We start from the raw sequence: 21,232 nt of genomic DNA on the forward strand, positions 1-21,232 counted from the left end.
TTTAAAATAGCACAGCACCTGACTTTTTTTTATTAATTAATTTATTTATGGCTGTGTTGGGTCTTCGTTTCTGTGCGAGGGCTTTCTCTAGTTGTGGCAAACGGGGTCCACTCTTCATCGCGGTGCGCGGGCCTCTCACTATCGCGGCGTCTCTTGTTGCGGAGCACAGCTTCCAGACGCGCAGGCTCAGTAATTGTGGCTCACGGGCCCAGTTGCTCCGCGGCATGTGGGATCTTCCCAGACCAGGGCTCGAACCCGTGTCCCCTGCATTGGCAGGCAGATTCCCAACCACTGCGCCACCAGGGAAGCCCCAAGAAATGTGTTTTTTTATAGGAATTTCAACTAGGTTAAAGCAGTAGCCCTATGTCAATTTTGTAGTCAAAATCCAAATTCTGAATGATGTGGGGCTGATGGGCTGATCCGAGAAAAGTTTAGCTGCTAAAAGATAAACAACGTTAACGGTAATGTTATAGTTTCCCCTAAGTAGTCTCTCACGTGTGAAGCTGTATTTCTGTCTGTGTAGAGTCGTCGTGAGTGCATTTGCTAGTAGATTGGAGGCGTTTCTGTTTTTCAAATTGAGATATATTTACAGGGAAAATATAGGACAAATTAAAATGATATTTATCTTTCTGCAAGAGTTTAAATTGGCTTTTTGACATTTTGCATCTTATGGTTTTGCTATACTAAAATACTTTCATGTAGCAAATAAGGAAATGTGAGTTTTAGAAGCAGGATTACAGTACTTGGATGTTCACATAACATTGATCCAGGGGTAATATCACGTGAGGAGAAGTTGGCAGTGCTTATTTTTATGCCTTTTGTTTTCTCTGCTACTAAGTTTTTATAACACGAGACTCTACATTGATTTCTTGGGGACTTAGGGGGACTTTGAGATGGGCTGGAAAGGCGTTGTGTTACTGAGATAAGGTGGGGTCTCATTCATCCATGGGTGCCTTAAAAAACCTGACTGATCTTTTCTTGATTAAGCAGGAGGTTACCGTATTTACCCTTCATTGTTGGTATAAACCATTATTTTACTGAGAACCATTAGCTGTTTAAAACTTGCTACATAAATTAAAGAGGAGCTAAGTGGATTTGTGATCGTTGCCATTAGTAGCGTTTTAGATTATACAGGCAATTATTGTGCTCATTATCCCAGAGCAGCCCCTTCCCAGAACCATTGTGCCATCTTAGACATTATGCACAGATTTTCCCTTGGAGATTAAAATTTCCAGTAGCGTATTTAATTTTGTTATCACAGTTGTTTCAAATCAAACAAATATTATGACAAGTGGAAGAAAATTTGCTTTACTAATATAGGAAATTACAAAAAGGTTGAAAATTACTTCCTAGTGTACTTACCTTTTCTTATACAGTCATAATTACTTCAACTGATTAGTAATATACGTTAGGGGTAAAAAGGTCTTGAAATCATAGTTAAAGGTATCTGACCTGTTCAGATGTTCTAGGAAATTTTTGAAAGAAAGAAGAGTTTCCCATCAAAACTCAGGCTACCACCTTCTTTATAGAATCTGTAGCTTTAAAGTTAACTAGCTTTCATATTGAATAGTTTTTGAGCCCAGATTGCATTTTAGGCAAGTGGAAGAAACTTTTAAGGGTGTTCTAGTGAAATGAGTATAAAATTGAAAGTGACCTTTAAAAAAATAGTTGAAGTATCTCTTTTCTTCTCACTGTGCTTTATTAGAATTGACCGCCCCCCCCCCAAAAAAAGATCATACTATATACTATAGCTCGGTTGCAATTATGTTCCAGGAAGAATAGTCATAGTTCAGGAAAGGCTCCTGAAAGAAAGCAGGGAACAGCCCATTACTGAGAAGCTGTGTTTTCTCTGCTAAACCTTTCATTCGTCCTTTAAATTAGAAGGGGTTGGTGAAGACGACATTTAGTTATAGCCACTAGCCAGGCAGTTGACCACATGTGTCCTCATCAGTTAGAAAGGTATTAATACTTTGAATTAGCTGAATATCAATGTGCAGTGGGCTGCTTGTAATGTTTCCATCCTATATGGGTCATTTTTTCAAAGGAAACTTTGTCCTCATTCCTGACTGTTTTGTCCCAGCTCTCACAGTCCTTCACGGCCATGATGCAGGGAAAGTGTGAGGCAGCGGTTATGCATTTTGCAAGACAGTGATTCTTTATTTTATTACAAAAAAAGGCCAACTCTGGAAGGCCAGATTAAATCATTCCTTTCACTTTTTAATGGGATTTGGATGAATAGAGTAAAATATGCACTTTGCATTCATTGATAGCATCTTTACGTTGAGGTAATTGAGTCTTTTTTCCCTGACTGAATGAGTAATGGCTTCATCTGACCCTCCGCGAGGCTTGGAACTTAGGCCGCCTTTGTCACCGCAGAGGGCCCGGGCTTGGAAACATGCTCTACTTCCCGGGCTTCATTTTTCTTCATTTTAATCCAAAACCCTATTTTTCTCAATAATTCAAGCATAAACTATATAGTAGTTGAAGTAGCGGAAATTGCAAGGTATTTGTCCTGGTTCTGCCGGTTTTTAAATGGAGTTGATAAATCAGGCGCCATGGTCCCAGCCGCTGCTCTCACGGAGCCCAGTCCCGCTCCACCGCGGAAGCTTCCAGAACCGTCGGCGCGGTCCTTCCCGCTGCTCGTCCCGGCCCAGAGGTGGCGAGCCCGGACTGGCTGGCCCCATTGCCCACTCGCCCGGTCACTACGCTGAAGTGACCGCTAGGGTGGCAGGGCGCTTCCCGCAGAGCCCTGCAGACACGGCCGGCTGGGCCGGGAAGGGTCTCATCTGCGCACAGGCTGCGCACAGGAGACAGCGCATCTCTAGGACTTGCCTAAAGTCTTTGGGGTTCCGAGTCTGAAGAGTGCGCGACCAGAGGAGACCACGTGTCCCAGGCGAGGGGGGCGTGGCCTGAGGAGGGCGGGGCTTTGGAGGGGTGGGTCCTCTGTGGGGGTGGTTTGGAGGGGCGGGGCCTGCCGGGGTGGTGGCTGGGGAGAGGAGGGGCCTGGTGAGGGGAGGGACTTAGTGGGGGTGGGGCCTCTGTGGGTGGTGGCTTCAAGGAGCAGACGCTGCAGAGCCGCCTCGCCCCTGGCCCCACTCCCACCCCCAGGGCCCTTGCAGGTGGGGACCCGTGGCTCCCAGACCACTGCACAGAAGATTTCCCTTTTATAGGATATATTACTGGTGTTCACCTTATACTTCCTACTAGATAGGCTGTTTCTTGAAGGGTAAAATCTCATAGTTTACTCATTTTTCATAACCATAGAGTTTGGCAAAAAATGTAGTAGGTATTTAAACTTGCTTGTATAATGAATGAATTTTCTTCGCTGCTGCACTTAACTGGGTTTTCTGACAAAGTTTTATGCTTTCTTTGTAACTACAGGTTCTAAACGTTCTCATGAGGCTTTGTGGTAAACCCTAATCAAAACCAGATATAAACTAAACAGTGAAGTGTGGAAAAGGCTAGCTTTTTATTGGCCAAAGACATGGTATTCAAAAGGCACTCCAAAATAAACTGGTATTAAGTAGGTTAGTAATTCTAAAAGTTTTAAATTTGAGAATAATAGTTTCCCATTTATTTTATCAAAGTTTTGGTAATCATGTTTTCTTTTTTAATTTCTCTTTTTCAAAATTTGTACCAGATTCAGGAGAAACTCTGATGGCAGATGGATAACCTGATAGGATTCAGTCTTCTGCTAGTGTCATATAAATTACAAATAAGCAGTTCTGTTAAGCACCTGCTGTGCCCTGGCCTGAGAGTGACCATTAGTGACAGTGAGCTTTGCCACATTGTTTGGGCTTCTCCAGGCACCTCTGTTAGGAGATGGGTAACACCAGTTTACAGAGGAGGAGAGTGAGGCTTAAAGAGTGTAAGAACATTCCCCAAGGTCACACAGTTAGTAAGCAGAGATTCAAACCCAGGTTTTTAATAATAGTAACAATGAGAATAGTAATGAGAATAGCAATAGCATGCATGTAGGCTTGCTCTCTGCCAGAAGCTGTGCTCCCTCAGCTGTGCATCATCTCTTTCCCCCCAGGTCCTGTCAGGAAGACATGTTACAGCCCATTTTACAGATGGGAAAACTGATGCTCAGCTTGCCCAAGGTTATGCAGCCAGGTGGCAGAGCCAGCATTCAAGCTAGCCCAAACACAGAGTCTTGAGAGATCTTAACTGCTGTACGGCGTCACTTGTCCTCTTTGTGGCTCTAAAGCCCTTCTACAAAGCCTGGCACCGCCCTCCCTGCTCCTCTCTCTGCCCCCCACGCTGCATTGCACGGTAGTCTTTCAGCAATGATGCTAAGCATGGAGCAGGACTTGGTGGAGGTGCTGGGCTTGAAATTGAAGCTGCATGCTTCAGAAGAGCTGTGTTCTCTTATGGATGGTGTTTGGGTATCTCGTTCTTACTGTCCCCAAGATCCCACACAGAACGCACACAAAAAGGGAACTAATTCTTATTGACATAATTTTCCCTCACGTTTTGCTCAGCTGGTAAGTGACCCACAGGATGAACTGGAGTGTTTTGTGCCTTACTGGGAGGACCTAAAGTACAGGACTTCTGCAAATTAACAAGTTGTCAGTGCAGGCTAACTACTCCACCTGTTGCTTTTCTTCTTAATTAAGAGAAGTTCTTTTCAGGGAGGCCTTGGCAGAGAGGGATGACAGACATACTGTCCCGTCCTGAAGAAAATCCTAAGTGACTCCCCGACGTGGCACGTGCAGAGGAAAAGGCGCGTGTGCTCCCGGAAGGAGTGGCGGGGCTGCCAGGCCGTCCGTGCGGCTCTCGTCCCACATCCCCTTTTGTACAGTTGCCGGTCGTAACCTCATCTAGAGAAAGGATCTGAGTTTTTTATGGTTGGATACTCAGGACTCGTGTTTTCTCAGTAGACTCTTTCTGGAGATGCTCTGGGGACCATGAGTCACTTTCAGAAATTCTCCCTAAATCTCTAAAAGGCTTTTCATCAGGAGGAGTTTTCGGAAGAAAATGTAAAGTTGGTACCTTTTTGTCTTTCAGGATAATACAGGCTGTAGCACAAAAGGGAATTTAAGAACGTGGTTCTGTCCTAACTCTTCGTTTTCTTTCAGGTTGGTTTGCTGGACCTTGAGCTCAATCAGCTGACCAAAGCACTGTTTTTGGCGTTGGTTGCCCTCTCAGTTGTCATGGTGACCTTGCAGGGATTCTCAGGTCCCTGGTACCGCAGTCTCTTCCGCTTTCTCCTGCTCTTCTCCTACATCATTCCCATAAGGTGGGTTTAAGAATGAAGAAAAACAGATGTCTGGTTTCATTGAATATGATGTTATTGAATGTATTGTCCTCAGTGTGAAAGAAATGATCCACCTAGAACGAAAGAGGGAACCCCACTGACCCTGCTGTGAACCCCACTGCCTGGTGTGAACCCCACTGACCCTGATGTGAACCCCACTGCCCACTGGTGTGAAGCCCACTGCTTGCTGGTGTGAACCCCACTGCCTGGTGTGAACCCCACTGACCCTGGCGTGAACCCCACTGACCCTGGTGTGAACTCCACTGACCCTGGTGTGAACCCCGCTGCCTGCTGTGAACCCCACTGACCCTGCTGTGAACCCCACTGCCTGGTGTGAAGCCCGTTGACCCTGGTGTGAACCCCACTGCCTGGTGTGAACCCCACTGACCCTGGTGTGAACCCCACTGCCTGGTGTGAACCCTGTTGACCCTGCTGTGGACCCCACTGCCTGGTGTGAAGCCCATTGTCCCTGCTGTGAACCCCACTGCCTGGTGTGAAGCCCATTGACACTGCTGTGAACCCCACTGCCTGGTGTGAAGCCCACTGACCCTGCTGTGAACCCCACTGACCCTGGTGTGAACTCCACTGACCCTGGTGTGAATCCCACTGCCCGCTGGTGTGAACCCCACTGCCCCCCTGGTGTGAACCCCACTGACCCTGATGTGAACCCCACTGCCCACTTGTGTGAAGCCCACTGCCCACTGGTGTGAACCCCACTGACCCTGGTGTGAACCTCACTGCCCCCTGGTGTGAAGCCCACTGCCCACTGGTGTGAACCCCACTGACCCTGGTGTGAACCTCACTGCCCCCTGGTGTGAACTCCACTGACCCTGGTGTGAACCCCGCAGCCCCATGTGAACCCCACTGCGAGCCCCACCCAGTGCCAGCTCAGCCGGCCTCCTGGGGCTGAGTCTCAGGGTCAACACTGCCCATCGTAGCTGTTAACCCAGTCCTTCCCGCCTGTCCTTCTGCAGCTGCCAACAGACAGCTCCTATTCCCATATCTCTTAATTACATCTTTTTTTCTTGGGAATTCCCAGGGTGTTTTCCTTTGCTTTCATTAATCTTGTTTTTCTTCGTTTCTGTCGCTTGTATCAGTTCTGAAATGTTATGTGGTGTCACTTCACTACTATTTCTGTTGTACGATGTGAAAGGCCAAGTAAGAACTCTCTTCCTTCTTGTTTCTGGGGCACTTCTATCTTTAACTGATAGAAACCATTGAGCAATATCCAACTTTTATTTTTTTAATATTTTATTTAATTCTCTTTATTTATTCTCTTTATTTTTTAAAATTCTCTTTAACTTCTTTCTTTAGTAAACTGACAATGTCAGTATGTATACCCTTTTTTTTTTAAGAGTTTCCTGTGCTATACAGCAGGTTCTTGTTAGTTATCTGTTTTATACATAGTATCAATAGTGTATATATGTCAATCCCAATCTCCCAGTTCATCCCACCTCCACTTCCCCCCTTGGTAACCTTAAGTTTGTTCTCTACATCTGTGTCTCTATTTCTGCTTTGCAAGTAAGTTTGTCTGTACCATTTTTCTAGATTCCACATATAAGTGATATTATACAATATTTGTTTTTCTCTTTCTGACTTACTTCACTCTGTATGCCAATCTCTAGGTCCATCCACATCTCTGCAAATGGCACTATTCTGTTCCTTTTTACGCCTGAGTAATATTCCACTGTTTATATGTACCACATCTTCTTTATCCATTCATCTGTCGATGGACATTTAGGTTGCTTCCATGTCCTGGCTATTGTAAATAGTGCTTCAGTGAATATCGGAGTGCATGCATTGTATATCCTTTTAAAAAGTCTGATTATATGGGACTTCCCTGGCAGTCCAGTGGTTAATACTCTGCACTTCCACTGCAGGGGGCACAGTTTCGATCCTTGGTCAGGGAACTCAGATCCCACGTGCCGCGTGGTGTGGCCAAAAAAAAAAAAAAAAAGTCTGATTACAAAATGAGAAAGATACAAGGCTTTCTGCAAATCTGGCTTGTTCTAGTTTTTCCATCAACAATTTTATATTTAGGGTAACGTGTTCGGTCAAGCTTGGAGAGACTTACTAGACAGAATTATGACTGTACCTGTGTTTAGCTCCATAATATCTCATGCCTACTTCAGCATGATACTTTTCCTTGTTTTTCACAGTCTGAGAATGCAATTATACAGATTTAGCAGAAGGGATGAAAACCATAAAATGTAAAAAGTATAGAAGACACTGATTTAGGGGCTTAAGGCTTACATTTGATTCAACCAAGTTTGTTTTCCCATTGCAAAGTTTCCATTGAAATATGAGTAGCAATACTTTTAGTATTTACTAAATATGCTTCTGCATTTAATAAAGAATAGATTAAATTTTTTTTGTTTTGCAAAATACACAATTCTGAAAAGTGAAGTACTTTTTCTTCTACTGACCTAACACTTTTTTTAAAATTTAATTTTATTTATTTTTTTGTACAACAGGTTCTTATTAGTCATCAACTTTATACACATCAGTGTCTACATGTCAATCCCAATTGCCCAGTTCATCACACCACCACCACCACCCCCAGTCACTTCCCCCTTGGTGTCCATATGTTTGTTCTCTACATCTGTCTGACCTAACACTCTTAAAAGGCTTTTCCAGCTTAAGAAAGAAAAGCTGTTTTATAGAAATTCTCTACAGAATTAAAGATGTTTGAGTCACCTGATCCAGTTTACTTTGTCTTTCAAGGAAAATAGTACAAGACATAACTCCTGTAACTCTAAAATGAATGTATGTTCCTTAGATCGTTGTGTCACCGATAGCACAAAGCAAACGATCAGAACACTTTACGGGCATGTCACATTCCCTCAGGTCAGCAACTTGCAGTTACACGTCTCTAATGATTATGTTCTTTGCGCATACGCATTAAAATGCTGCATGACAGTCTAGTTGGTCAGAAACAACCATCTTGACGGTGCTGGGTCAGGGAGGGTTTACCCGCGTGAGGCGGATGTGGGTAGTACAAGCACGATGGTGTTCCCCAAGGCGATAGCGCGTTCCTTCCGAGCAACACTTGAGAACCTCTTGCCAATAGGGTGTCTTTGTGTAAACGCTGATGTCGATGAGAGCTTGTGTGGCTTGGGAGGCAGTTTTCCTCTCATTATCTGTAGGTCGGGCGGCCGGATCGGCGGGTGTGCAGGGGGCTTGCCAGGGAAGTGCCCACACGCACATTCCACCGTGTGACCGCCCAGGGCAGCGCCTGGTACTCTGTTCAGAGCCCTGCTCAGTCAGCACACCAAGAAGGGAGTGTCGAAAACGTTAGCTACACAGGTACAGAATTCACTTCCAAAGTTGGAATTAACTTTCCTGAAGTTTTATTGAAGGAAGACTCTTAGGAGATTTTTGTCAAGTTATTTACAAGTCAGGTGCCCTTTCTGCGACATTTTACAAGTTTGAGTTAACCTACCAGATATTTTCAGTAAGGCCTCATTTTCCAGGAAGCATGCTTGGGGAAAAGAGTTCTTTCAACCTTACTTAGACCTAGGAATGATCTTCAGGTATTGATGGCTTGGGAAGTTTGCAGCCTATCCAGGTTGCAGAAGATGCTAATAGTAGAAGATTCAGCATTTGGAAAGCGTGCACAGGAGAGGAGTCCAAGGATGTGACTGGACAGCCTTTTGCTGAAGAGATTAGGTGTGGTACTCATGGACCCACTTAGCCATCTCAGCAGAAGCGAGGAATAGATGGGGTTGTCCAGCAAAGACCTGTGGAGGAGCCTTTTGTGTGGACGTGTGGACCCCCGTGACACACACAAGAACCCCACAGAGGTTTTGAGAATATTATACCAGCAGTAACACTGCCAGCTTGGACTAGAGGGACAGAGACAGGACAAGATAAGAAGCCTGTCAGAATCCCAAATTCTGCAGGCTGAAAATGGGCTGACAGAGCTTCCTAGCTGTAAACATGTGCTGCGTTTTGAAAACAGAAGAAGAAATCAGAGGCCAGAGCTGGCATGGGCCAGGCAGAGGGCTGTGGAGCTGTGAGTCCAGAGGGTGGAACATCCAGTCACAGAGAATTATTCTCAGCTCTTGAAACGTTACGGAATCTGCCTTGCTGGGCAGTTTGTAGTTACTTATGTGTTCTGGATGTTAGTACTTTTTCAGTTCTTGGTTTTGCTAATAATCTTTCTCAATCCCTAGCTTGAATTTTTACTCACCCAGGGGTGAAATTATAAATAAAATTGTTAATTTTACACAGTCAGATTTATAGTTCTATTTTGTTGCTGGCTCTCAGTCTCTGTATGTTTAAGAAATCCTCCTCCGCTCCAGGATGGTGAAGCTGTCCTCCGGTGTTAACTTCTCAAAGCTTATCAGTTTTATGTTTTACCACTGGAAGCGTTTTTCTTTTTCTTGTTGTCTGTTGTTTTCTTAATGGTGTGAAGTAGTATTTTCACATATTTTTCCCATACCGGTCGTTTTAACACCCTTTACAGAAAACACTCTTTTCCCCAATGATCTAGGGCCCCCTCCATCACATACTAAGTTTTCATATATGCACAGGTCTGTTTTGGGTCCCCTGTTCTGGTCTGATTGTACTTTCCTGACCAAATAACAAAGTGCCTTAGTTCATAAGCCCTTATAGTAAGTCAGTATTTGATAAAAACAACTCCTTCCTCCATGTTTGCTCTCCTTGGTCATTTCTATTTAATAGTAAATCTTCCAAACCACGGATCTGGCATATCTGTTCATCATTTTAGGTCTTCTCTAATATCTCAAAATTTAAAAAAATTTCCATAGGAATCTTGCACAACTTTTGTTAGAGCTATTATTAGATATTTGGTATTTTTTAAATGCTGTTAATAAATACTGTTTTTTGAAAGAACTGTTTCCTATATATTTGTTGATGGTATGGAGAAATAAAGTGGATTTCTATAAAATGATTGAATCCATTAATTTTGGTAAAACTTTATTGATTTTAATTATTAGTCTGGAATCTATTGGATTTTCTCTGTAATCAGTAGATAATGACAGCTTTCTTTCTTTCAGTTTTTTGCACCATTTCTTTCTTTCCCTTCTCACCATAGTAATGATTTATAGTGTAACCTTAAGTAGAAGTAATGATAATGGACATTCTTCTCTTGTTTACAATGTGAAAGGCAAAACTTTCAACATTTCATCAGTAAGGGTGCTACAAGTTTTTACAGAACCCCTTTTCTATAATATATAATAGAAGTTTTTTTCTACTCCTATTTGCTAAATGTTGTTTTTAAATCATTCATATCATTTAAAAAATACTTCTTACTAAATCTATTGAGATGATTTTTCATTAAAATTTTTTTTCTTTAATATATTAATATGCTAAATTAAACTGAATGACTCTCTAATGCTATACCTACCTTGTATTCTTTCGGGGGGAAAACACAACTTGGTCATGGTATAATACACCTTCATGTATTACTAGGTTCCATTTGCTTGTAATTTCTGTGAAATTTTTGCATTGGTTTACATGAGTGAGATTGACTTATAACTTTCCTTCTCACGTCATTCTTTTGGCGTTTAGCATCAAGATTATGCTATTCTCATAAAATATATTGATGAGTCTTCTCTAAAATATTTTTGTTTAAAATTGTAATTATTTATTTCTTGGACATATTTACATCAAGGAGGCCATGTCAGCCTAAACTTCTTGTTGTGGAAAGATGTTTGACAGAGTTGATTTCTTTACTAGTTTAAATATATTTCTTAAATAGTTATAGTTTAAATAGTTAACTTTAAAGAGTTAAAAAAGCTGCTTTCAGGCTTTTAATTTCCTCTTGAGTCAGTTTTGGAAAAGTTATGGTTTTCCAGAAGTATGTCAACTGTACCTAAATATTCAAATTTTTTTTAAATTTATTATTTTTTTTGGCTGCGTTGGGTCTTTGTTGCTGCGGGCTTTCTCTAGTTGTGTTGAGTAGGGGCTACTCTTCCTTGTGGTGCCCGGTCTTCTCATTGTGGTGGCTTCTCTTGTTGCGGAGCATGATCTCTAGGTGCATGGGCTTCAGTAGTTGTGGCACGTGGCTCAGTAGTTGTGGCACGTGGGCTGTAGAGTGCAGGCTCAGTAGTTGCAGGCACGGGCTTAGTTGCTCTGAGGTATGTGGGATCTTCTGGGACCAGGGCTCGAAACTGTGACCCCTGCGTTGGCAGGCATATTCTCAACCACTGAGCCACCAGGGAAGCCTGATATTAGTGTTTTACACATTCCCTCTTTAAAAAAAAATATTTATTTATCTATTTAGTTATTTATTTATTTTGGTTGTGCTGGGTCTTAATTGTGGCACTCAGCATCTTCGTTGCAGCATGAGAGATCTTTAGTTGCGACATGCAGACTTCTTAGTTGCAGCATGCAGACACCCAGCTGCGGCATGCGAACTCCCAGTTTGCGGCATGCATGGGGGATCCGGTTCCCCGACCAGGGACTGAACCCGGAACCCCTGCATTGGGAGCGTGGAATCTTAACCACTGGACCACCTGGGAAATCCCTACAGATTCCCTCTTAATTTTGGTTTATCCATGTTTTGTTTTTCTTGTTGCGTTTCACACCTTCCATGTAGAATAATTTTCCTTCTGTCAGAAATTTCTTTTTTTAGTTTTTGTTTAGTGCTGGTCTTTGTTGGGAACTCTCTAGATTTTTGCTTGGCTTTTCTTCTTGAAAAATAATTTCACCTGTGTATAGATTTCTAAGTTGTCATGATTATTTTACTCTTTTGGTTTCCATGGCTGCTGTCTACTAGCTGCCATTTAAGTCTTACTCCCCTGTGACCCTTCCAGCCTCTTTCAGATTTTCTCTGTGTTGTTGGTGTCCTGCTCTCTGATATGATGTCTAGATGAATGTTTATTCTTGAATCTGTAGATAGGTTTCTTTCATTCATCCAAGAAAATTCTTAGTTTGTCTTTTTAAATACTGCCTTTGCCCTATTTTGTCACCTTTCTTTCAAGGTTGGTTAGATATCCACACTGTACCCTTTGTTTCTCCTGTTTTTACTTTTGTATTTCCCACCTTTTTGTCTCTGTGCTTTATTCTAATAATAAATAATATTCCTAGTGCCCTGTCTTCCAAGTCACTAATTTTATCTTTGACTGTGTATAATTAGCTAATCAGTTTCTTAATTTCAGTTATTGGTATTTTTTTAGTTCTAAAAATTTTATTCAATTTCTATATCACATTGACTTTCATTTTTATATTTGCCTATTCCGTGCAAATATTCTTCTAATTGTTCTTGTGTATCCAGGTGTTTTATAGTTTGTGTCTGTCACGTGTAATATCTGATACCTTTCGCAGTTTTGTTCTCTGGTATTTTTTCCTTGTGGCTCTTGTTCATGGTATGTTGTTTGACTGTGTACTGTGTGGCATTTGCTGTTGTGTTGTGCTGTGGTTTATTTGGGTTTTGTTTGTTTGTTTGCAATTATATTTAAAAAGCTAACTATAGGAATCATTTGAAATAAAAGATGAAAGTATGTTTTTCCAAGACAAATACCCTGCTTCTAAACTGTGTACTTGGAGGTACTGCCTGTCTTGGAACATCTTCATCCAAGTTCAAGGTTCACAGTTACTGAATTATTCAGGAAATGTGAGCCTGGCTCCATCGCCACGTGTAGGTGCCTTGGTCCAGGTTCTCCCTAAGTTTGACAGTTAGCCCTTCACGGCCCCACCCATCATGGGAAGGAGGCCCTCTTGTTGGACCTCCACCTTTTGATGTTCCTGGTCTTTACTTTTGCTCCTTGCACAGGTGGTCTATGGAAGAGCAAGTCCAAACTCTTGGGGAGGGTGTGTGCTCTCAGGGCAAAAGAGATTGTATGGTCCCTGACCTCTCTGGTAGCTGATTTGGATTTAGTCCAGAAATTTCTCACTATCTACTCAGTTCTTTATTTCTTTTAAGAATTAAAAAAGAAATTATACAGTATTTCTTATTGTTTTCAGTGGGAACATTGGTTCAAATAAAATACCTCCCATTACCCTAGGTCACAGAACTTTTTTGCAATTTTTCTTTTTTTTTTTACCGTGCTGTGCAGCTGTGGGATCTTAGTTCCCCACCCAGGGATTGAACCCAGGCCATGGCAGTAAAAGCGCCAAGTCCTAACCACTGGACCACTAGGGAATTCCCTGCAATTTTTGTGTAAAGGAAGTTATACAAATTTGATTAACTTCCATGGCAGTACTTTCCAGCCTAAAATTTTGAGGTCTCAAATATGATCAACCTTATTCTTGAGAATGCCCCAAGCTTTCTTTTAACAACAAAATACAACTATATCATAGCAAACCTGGGAAATGAAGGCTTTTAAAAAAATATCACTTGGATAAACAAACTATAGTATATCTATACAATGAATACTATCCATCAATCAAAAGGAATAAACTGTTGATCCATATGATAACTTGGACATAGCATTCTTGAAGTTACAGAAGTGTAATGGTGGAGAATAAATCACGGGTTGCCACGGGTAGGGCTGGGACAGGTGTGACTCTTGAGGGGGAGGGGGAGGAGGATCCTTGCTATGATGGAAACGTCTGTGTCCTGGGGGAGACGGATGGACCCGGTGGTGATGGGAATCTCTCTGTGGGACACAGAGCAGAGAGTGCGTGTAAAGCTGGCAGAGCTTGGATCAAGTCTGCATTTGAGTTAACCGTATTGTCGCACCAGGTCTGTGTTTGGATAACACGCAGTGGTCGTGCAACATGTTACCTTCAGGGGAAGCAAGTGAAGAGCACACGGGACCCTCTGTCCTGTTTGCCACTTCTTGTGAGTCTAAACTATTTCAAAGTTAGAAGTTATTCAAAAGCACCCTTGATCTATGAGAGTGAGCATGTGTCTTAGAGGCAGACTGCAGGCTCTTGAATCAGGGGCTGTGAGTCTGCTTTCTGGCGTTGTTGCCATGACAGCAGTGACCGTGGGCAGGTCCCCCAGCCTCTGCGCCTCAAGTTCTCTCACCTGTTTCTCCACGGGGTGAAGTTGTGTATAGAACAGTGGGCCCAGAGCGTGACTTTGCTCTGCGTGCCTTCGTCCGTCTGGCTCCTCTTACATTCAGCTTCTTGTGTCGGCTTACGTTGGCTTTTGATAGAACGCTGAGCACCTCTTTCATCTTATCAATACAGGTACTACCTCATGTGCCTTTTCACTAGACTACAGTGTTCCTTCAAGAAAGAGCTACTGATGCAGTTTTTAGACGATGTGAGCGTAAGGCAAAGGGGGATTACGGACGTGCGGGACAGCCCCTGGGGAAGGACGGGCTGCTGCTGTCTGGGTGTGGCTGGAACAGGGATCCTGGCCGCGCCTGTGGACTCTGCTTCCCTCTGGCCGAGCGCCCTCCTCACCTGGCTACACAGATGGCATTGGAGGCCTCGGGCTCACGTTCTGCTTGCTTAGTTACGCTCGTGAAAAGCGAGTACTTCTCTCCAACCCGTTGAGGAAAACTCCCGAGAGGGCACCAGCCTCCCGGTGCCACTGCTTGCCTGCATGCAGTGTGGACTGTCCAGGCCCAGCACGGGGGTGGCCGTACCCACTGGCCGGGCAGGGCAGGCTCTGAGAGTGTGGGGCCGCCTCCTGCCAGCCCCCCGGCCCTGCTGCGTGGGTTCGCTGTGGGCAGTGTTCCCTTCGGGACGAGAGCCGAGCTGAGCTGAGCTTCTGCAGCCCCGGGGAGGCTCCTGACTTTCTGCCCCAGCCTCTCCCTCCAGCAGGTTCGTTATTAAGATCCTGCCGGATCAGGGGTGTTCGCCCTGTTTCCTTTTGCTGTTCCTTCATCCTGTGACTTTTGGAGACACTTTAAGGTGTATCTGTTAAATTGCTTGTAACTAGTATATTGACTTATTTGTTTAGAAACTGAGAGACGTGCTATTTTTAATAGGAATATTTACCCTTTCACATAATTGACACAGACTATTTGGCCTCACTTCTGCTGTGTGTATTTGTACTGTTGCTACACAGATGTTTTACATGCACGCGCGCACATACAGCCCTGCAAGGCCCCCCCACATGCAGCCTGAAACCGCTGTGAATGCTGGGAGAATCCTGAATTCCTTTGTCTCCATTCACCCCAGGGTTTGACCCTCTGATCAGTATTTGGTTGTTGTGGGACCTGAGAAGGTGGGCTGATTCCCCCTGAAGAAACTTCTGGGTTTGTGCCCGTCCTCCTGACGTGGGAGACGCACTCTCAGAACCGCGGGACCCATGCTTACCAAGCCCACAGCCTGTGCCACCTCCTTACTCGCCTTCTGGCCTCCAGGCTTTCTCTGGTTCCGTCCACCTTGGACACTGAGGCTCAGTTTATTTTTTGAAACACTGCTTTAGTTCAAATCCCCAGTCCACCCACGCCCACTCCAAAACTTGATAATGTGATTTAGAATTTTGCTTCTACCAATTTCAACTACCTTTCATACTTGACTAGATTTTCTGTTCCTTGGGACCCAAGACTACATTTTGTTTATCCTCTTGTGTGTTGCAGTGGATACAAATCACAGGGGCAGTTAGCCTACTGGGGGGAATATCCGATCCGCCAGTGACGGAACGTCCATGCCTTCTGAGCCCCGGAGCCTGGCTGAGCCCCCGCCTTCCTAGGTGGCACCCACATGCTGCCCACCCCCATGCTTTCCATTTCAGCTCTGCCTTTTCTATGAAACCACCTCTGGCTGTTCAGGGCCAGTGATCACCTGCTCCACCAGCATGACTCTCAGTCACCCGCTTTGATGCGCTGTTGCTGACACGTGGCATTTTCCAGGTGCTGTTACCAAGGCTCAGAAGGGTCAAGTCTGTCATCAGCCCAGATCATGGAACTAGTACATTTGGGAATTAGGAAGCCATACAAGTCATATGTAACATCATTCCTGTAAAGTTCCATTAACCCATGCTTCCCCCCAACGCAGCAGCTTCAGGAGAATTTAGGGGGTTGATTTGACAGGAGTTGACTATCTGGAAAAAGGAACCTCGAATCACTTCCAATTTCTGGCTTGGGTGACGGGTAGATCACACCATTCATTGGTGGTAGAAGCGTCTCCTCCTCCTTGAGCAAGAGTAAATGTGATCTTATTTTGTTTGGCACAGGACGGGGAGGAAGTGGGAAAACTAGCCTCCATCGTGTGTATGTTCATTTAACGGTATTTGTGGTAAATCTAAGGTCAGATACCCTGTAGGCAATAGAATATGCAGTCTGAAGCCCGGGAGAAAGGTTCAAACCAGTAACAGAATATTACCTTCCCGGTGCATGGCCACGGGTGAATTCACCTAGTGAAAACATTTTGGAACCATCCCTTGCCATCCATGGTGTGTCATGAAAATTTTAAAGAATCACAGAATGAAAAATTTGGGGGGGAAATTCAGATAAAATAGCATCTGTGCTTTTTCCTTTAAATGACAGTTTACAGGAAAAGGTTTTGATTACTTTAGATAAAACTTGTCATTTAAATGACTTTTCTTTTGCTCAGATTAGGATCTGAACATATGTCTCACTTCAGAGGAATGCGTGTGAATTCTTTCAGGTAGATTCACTCCCTGCGGAGCCTGGTGTGAGCTGGGGCTGTTTCACCTGGTTCTGATAAATGCTGCAGGTTTAATTGTAACAAATTAAGTTGAAATGTAACAGGCCTCACGGGGCGCCAGTGGGGTGGCACTGCATGTTTTAGCAAAGTACACGTCACTTATTCAGGGTCCAGGTTACCTCCTCAGACACTTTTGTAGCTGTAAGATGAGACTGTTTGGAAAAGGAAGTGCCACCATTAAGATGATCTTATGTTCTAAAGTGAACCTTGTGCTTTCTTCCTGCAGCGTGAAGCAGGTTCATACATGTTCCTCTCCGTGACACCCCTGAACACCCTGGCCCATGAAGATGGTTTATTTCATTTTTTCGTATTTAATAACAGTAGAGGTCACACCTGCCTCTGGCTCAGCTGACCATGTAAAATTGCAATGACTTTTCCACTTATTAGGAATAGGTCTCTAGATAATTTCACAGTTGCTAAATTAGCAACATAATTTAGCTTAAAAATATATATGGTATCTATTACCTTATAATCTATTACTGTAATACTCAAAATAGTAGGCTTAACATATGTTTTTTTGTTCACAAATCATGTTACTATAAAGTACTAGTCGAGTAGAGGTCTGGGTTTTAAAATTCCATAAACTTAGAACATTACTAAAAAGTAAGTTAAATATGGTGATGATGATTACTCTGTCAACTTGGTGTTTGAAGTTTGAGCTTCTAGAAATTTTTACCATTAAAAAGCAAATTATTGTAAGTTAACTATGGTGATAATTACTCTGTCAACGTGGTGTTTGAAGTTTGAGCTAGAAATTTTTTGCATTAAAAAGCAAATTATTGTACTAACATTTGATCAAGATGTACCGTGTGAACCAGAGTGAACTTAAGCTCTACTTCCTACCTATATGGTATTGTTGTCCTTAGTTGAAGGTATTTTTCCTTAATAGTTTTTCACTTGTAAACCATGAACTTGCGTTCTGCAGTAGTTCTGCTTTATTTTTCTGAACGTGAAGGTTATCTCCATTCCCTTTTTCACTAGTAACTACTGCTTTGTACATTCTTTGAGGGGATTTACGTTTGTAGTCAACCTAAACTATTCCAGCGGTATTGATTTGTGATGTAGTATTTCATGAAGTATTATATTCTTACAATTCTGTACGACAGTGGTTGAGTTAGTGAACCCTCTCTGGCCGAGGAGCTCAGGAGCACGACCTGGAGGAACCTGAGAGATGCTCCTTTGGCTTCCGCTCAGCCCCATGCCCAGTGCAGACTGCAGGCTCTTGAGAAAGGCCCGTCCGGCTGCAGATAGGAACCCACTTGCCTTGAGATCCCTGAGGCAGGCTGATGTCTTCAAAAGTAATTCAACCAAAAGCTGCAAGGAGACCACAGCACACAGAGAAGAGCCCTGTCTTCCCGATTCCAAGGAGCCAGCTAGGGCGTCTTCACGGGGGTCACATGCCCCGCCCAGGCCCTGCCCCTGCTCTGTGCCCACCAGTCTCCTGCTCGTTCGTTGGCCATCTGGCCTGCGTGTTACCAAGTGACTCTCTCACTTTATTTCCTGACTCCTAGAGACTCTGTCTTATGACCACACCCAAATCACAGATAAGTCCCTGTAAAATCATTTTTTTAAAAAATTAATTTATTTTTTATTTATTTTTAAAAATTTTGGCTGCGTTGGGTCTTCGTTGCTGCACACAGGCTTTCTCTCGTTGCGGCGAGCGGGGGGCTACTCTTCGTTGCGGTGCGCGGGCTTCTCATTGCGGTGGCTTCTCTTGTTGCGGAGCACAGGCTCTAGACCTGTGGGCTTCAGTAGTTGTGGCTCATGGGCTCAGTAGTTGTGGCTCACAGGCTCTAGAGCACAGGCTCAGTAGTTGTGGCGCACGGGCTTAGTTGCTCCGCGACACGTGGGATCTTCCCAGACCAGGGTTCGAACTCATGTCCCCTGCATTGGCAGGCGGATTCTTAACCACTGCACCACCAGGGAAGTCCTGTAAAATCCTTCTTTTTCTTCTTCCAACCTTCCTCGCACCCTGAACTCTTCCTGGGCGGCCGCTACTTAGTGCCTGTTAGCAGGACACTCCCCAGTACTTTGCCAGCCTTTCCTCCTGGCTGGCCACCCCTCTGGGCGCCTCCCCACAGCTGATGGGAGACCCCTGGGGCTCACACAAGCCAGGTGCTGTGTGCAGGCGATGGCACCTCCTGGACCAGCGCCCCTGGGGCAGGGGAGGCCCGGGGACTGCGGTGCTCTCCCCGCAGGTCACCTTGCGCAGGCCGTGTCCTCACCCTCCTAGCAGGGTTCAGAAGAGCCGGGAGCTAGCGAGGGGCTGCTTTACAAGGTCTGTGTTGCTGTCAGTTAGAGATTTTCTTTCTGACCAGTGCAGGTCTTATAATCTGTAAGTTGTGAAAGTTATGGACAAATGAATTGTGATTCTTTTACTTGAGTTTCTCTGACTCACCTGCAGGCTTTCTTCGCTGACTGACTCCTGGAGATCGCCTTCCAAGTGTGCGCTTATGAATAGGCAGGTCGCAGGGTTGGACACAAGCAGCTTCAGCACGTGGAGTCGGTCCATCCTGTCTGCTGCTCTCCTGGTAGAATTAGGTGAGGCGCAGACTTCCCGGTAGAACTTGAAGCCTATCTGAGTGGTCTTAGGTCTGATTGTTAACGAGGATGAACGAGGCCCGGCTGCTTATGCCCGAAGGTATAATTCCTCTGTCCGTGTTCTACCTGGTGACAGTCTGGGGCTGAGGGGCTCCTTGCTGACTAAAGGGCTTCACCGGCCTGCCTCGGAGGCGTGCAGAAGGGCTGCCGCTCACCCACCCACGTTTTCGTGTCCTACCTGCCGTGAAAGTGGCCGCCACCCACGATCCGCGTCCCGCCTTGAGGGACAGTGACGCCCACACCCCTGTGCCAGATGTTTGGTTCCTTACTGTGATTTGATATTTCCTTTACTGGCTCTCCAAATTCTAGCCTCTTGAACAAATGAAATTTTCTTACCTCTAAATCTAGGCCCAGTTTTCACCGTTGCTAAGGGGCCTCTCATTTGTTGGTGGTTCTTTCTTTTCGCTGAAACCCTGGGAGCCCTTCCTGGTTCATGGGCTGCTTCTGTGCTGGCTTCTTCCTGGGGGTATCTCAGCGTTAGCTTGAGCCGTGGCACATTTTTCCGTGCCAGCCCCTGTCATTTCAGTGCAATATTGTTCCACGTCCCTGGGTGTCTGCCTGCCTACCTGCACACCCCTGGATATCTTTGATTTTCTGGTTTTCATTAGCCAAATTTCACTCTCTCTGCCACACTTATATTTTGCATTTCATGCTTGTACATTCTTTTAATCAAATGAAATAAAAATCTTGTAAATAGGGCCTCCCTGGTGGCGCAAGTGGTTGGGAGTCCGCCTGCCGATGCAGGGGATACGGGTTCGTGCCCCGGTCTGGGAGGATCCCATGTGCCGCGGAGCGGCTGGGCCCGTGAGCCATGGCCGCTGGGCCTGCGCATCCGGAGCCTGTGCTCCGCAACGGGAGAGGCCACGGCAGTGAGAGGCCCACATACCGCAAAAAGAAAAAAAAAAAAAAAAAAAAAAATCTTGTAAATAAAAATATTCTATGTAAAAAAAATTAGACACAGCTGAACATTTTTGACACACCTGGAATATAGAGAGAGCTGCTCTGGGAACAGCTAGCAAGCAGCCCTCCCCGCAGTGGTACGTTCTAAGTGTGTGTCCTTAAGGGGGCTCTTTAGAATTCCAGGCTTGGAAGGACTCTATTCCAGTCCTGTGCTTTCAGGCAGGATTGCAACAAAACTGTCCAAGGTAGGCTGGACCACCATTTGTTTTAAGTTGCAATCTTACTATACAATTGTAACTTATGAAATTTCTAAGGTAAGTAAAAGGTCCAGAGTCTAGTGACAAATGCCCTTGTGTTTGCCGTAGATTTAACATGTTCAGTCTTTGTTCAGATCCTTTTTCTTTTTAAGAAGGTAGATGTCATAAAGTCATGGACCTTCCCTCTCTCTGCTCCTGCCTTCCCCAGAGGTGATTTTTCTCCTGAAATTGGGGTGGGTCCTTTCTGTTCATGTTTTTATGGCCTTGGTGCATATGGTGGGACCCGTGAACATTAAAATTTTGTGTATTTTTAAAACATTCATAAATATGATTGTATTAAGTGTCTTTGTACCTTGGTTTGCTACTGCCCCGATTTTAACTATGCTGTTGCTGGGTGGCTTGGATGCTTTCATGATCAGTGCCGTATGGACGGCATCCTAGTACGTGCTGCTGGGTGCACGTCGGGGCTTCTCCTGGTGGGCCGATGGCTGGAAGAGGCGCAGCCGGGAACCCTCTGGCCAGTCTTCATTTCACTGTGTGCTGCCAAGTCCTCTCTAAGTGGCTCCACTGTTACACTTCTACTTGCAGTTCATTAAAATACTTGTTTCCCCACATGCTCACTAATGTTTGCTGTTCTCAAGCTCTTTTGTTTTGTTTCACGGTTCTCTAATAT

The 21,232-nt window shown here is 44.5% G+C and overlaps 1 protein-coding gene and 1 non-coding gene across 5 annotated transcripts in view; one reads left to right on the forward strand and one right to left on the reverse strand.

Moving 5' to 3' along the window:
* Window positions 1–21,232, forward strand: part of ATP9B (ATPase phospholipid transporting 9B (putative)) — a 208,748-nt gene that overhangs the window by 132,719 nt on the left and 54,797 nt on the right. For all 4 annotated transcript variants that reach the window (XM_060118550.1, XM_060118553.1, XM_060118551.1 and 1 more), the window contains one exon: window positions 5,082–5,242. In XM_060118550.1, the coding sequence (XP_059974533.1) occupies window positions 5,082–5,242 (161 nt within the window). The remainder of the gene's footprint in view (window positions 1–5,081; window positions 5,243–21,232) is intronic.
* TRNAK-UUU (transfer RNA lysine (anticodon UUU)) lies at window positions 13,299–13,370 on the reverse strand. The gene has a single exon. It is a non-coding gene; the product is annotated as a tRNA-Lys (tRNA).

This window comes from Mesoplodon densirostris, chromosome 15, assembly GCF_025265405.1.
Source record: "Mesoplodon densirostris isolate mMesDen1 chromosome 15, mMesDen1 primary haplotype, whole genome shotgun sequence".
In the NCBI taxonomy this organism is placed as follows: domain Eukaryota; kingdom Metazoa; phylum Chordata; class Mammalia; order Artiodactyla; family Ziphiidae; genus Mesoplodon; species Mesoplodon densirostris.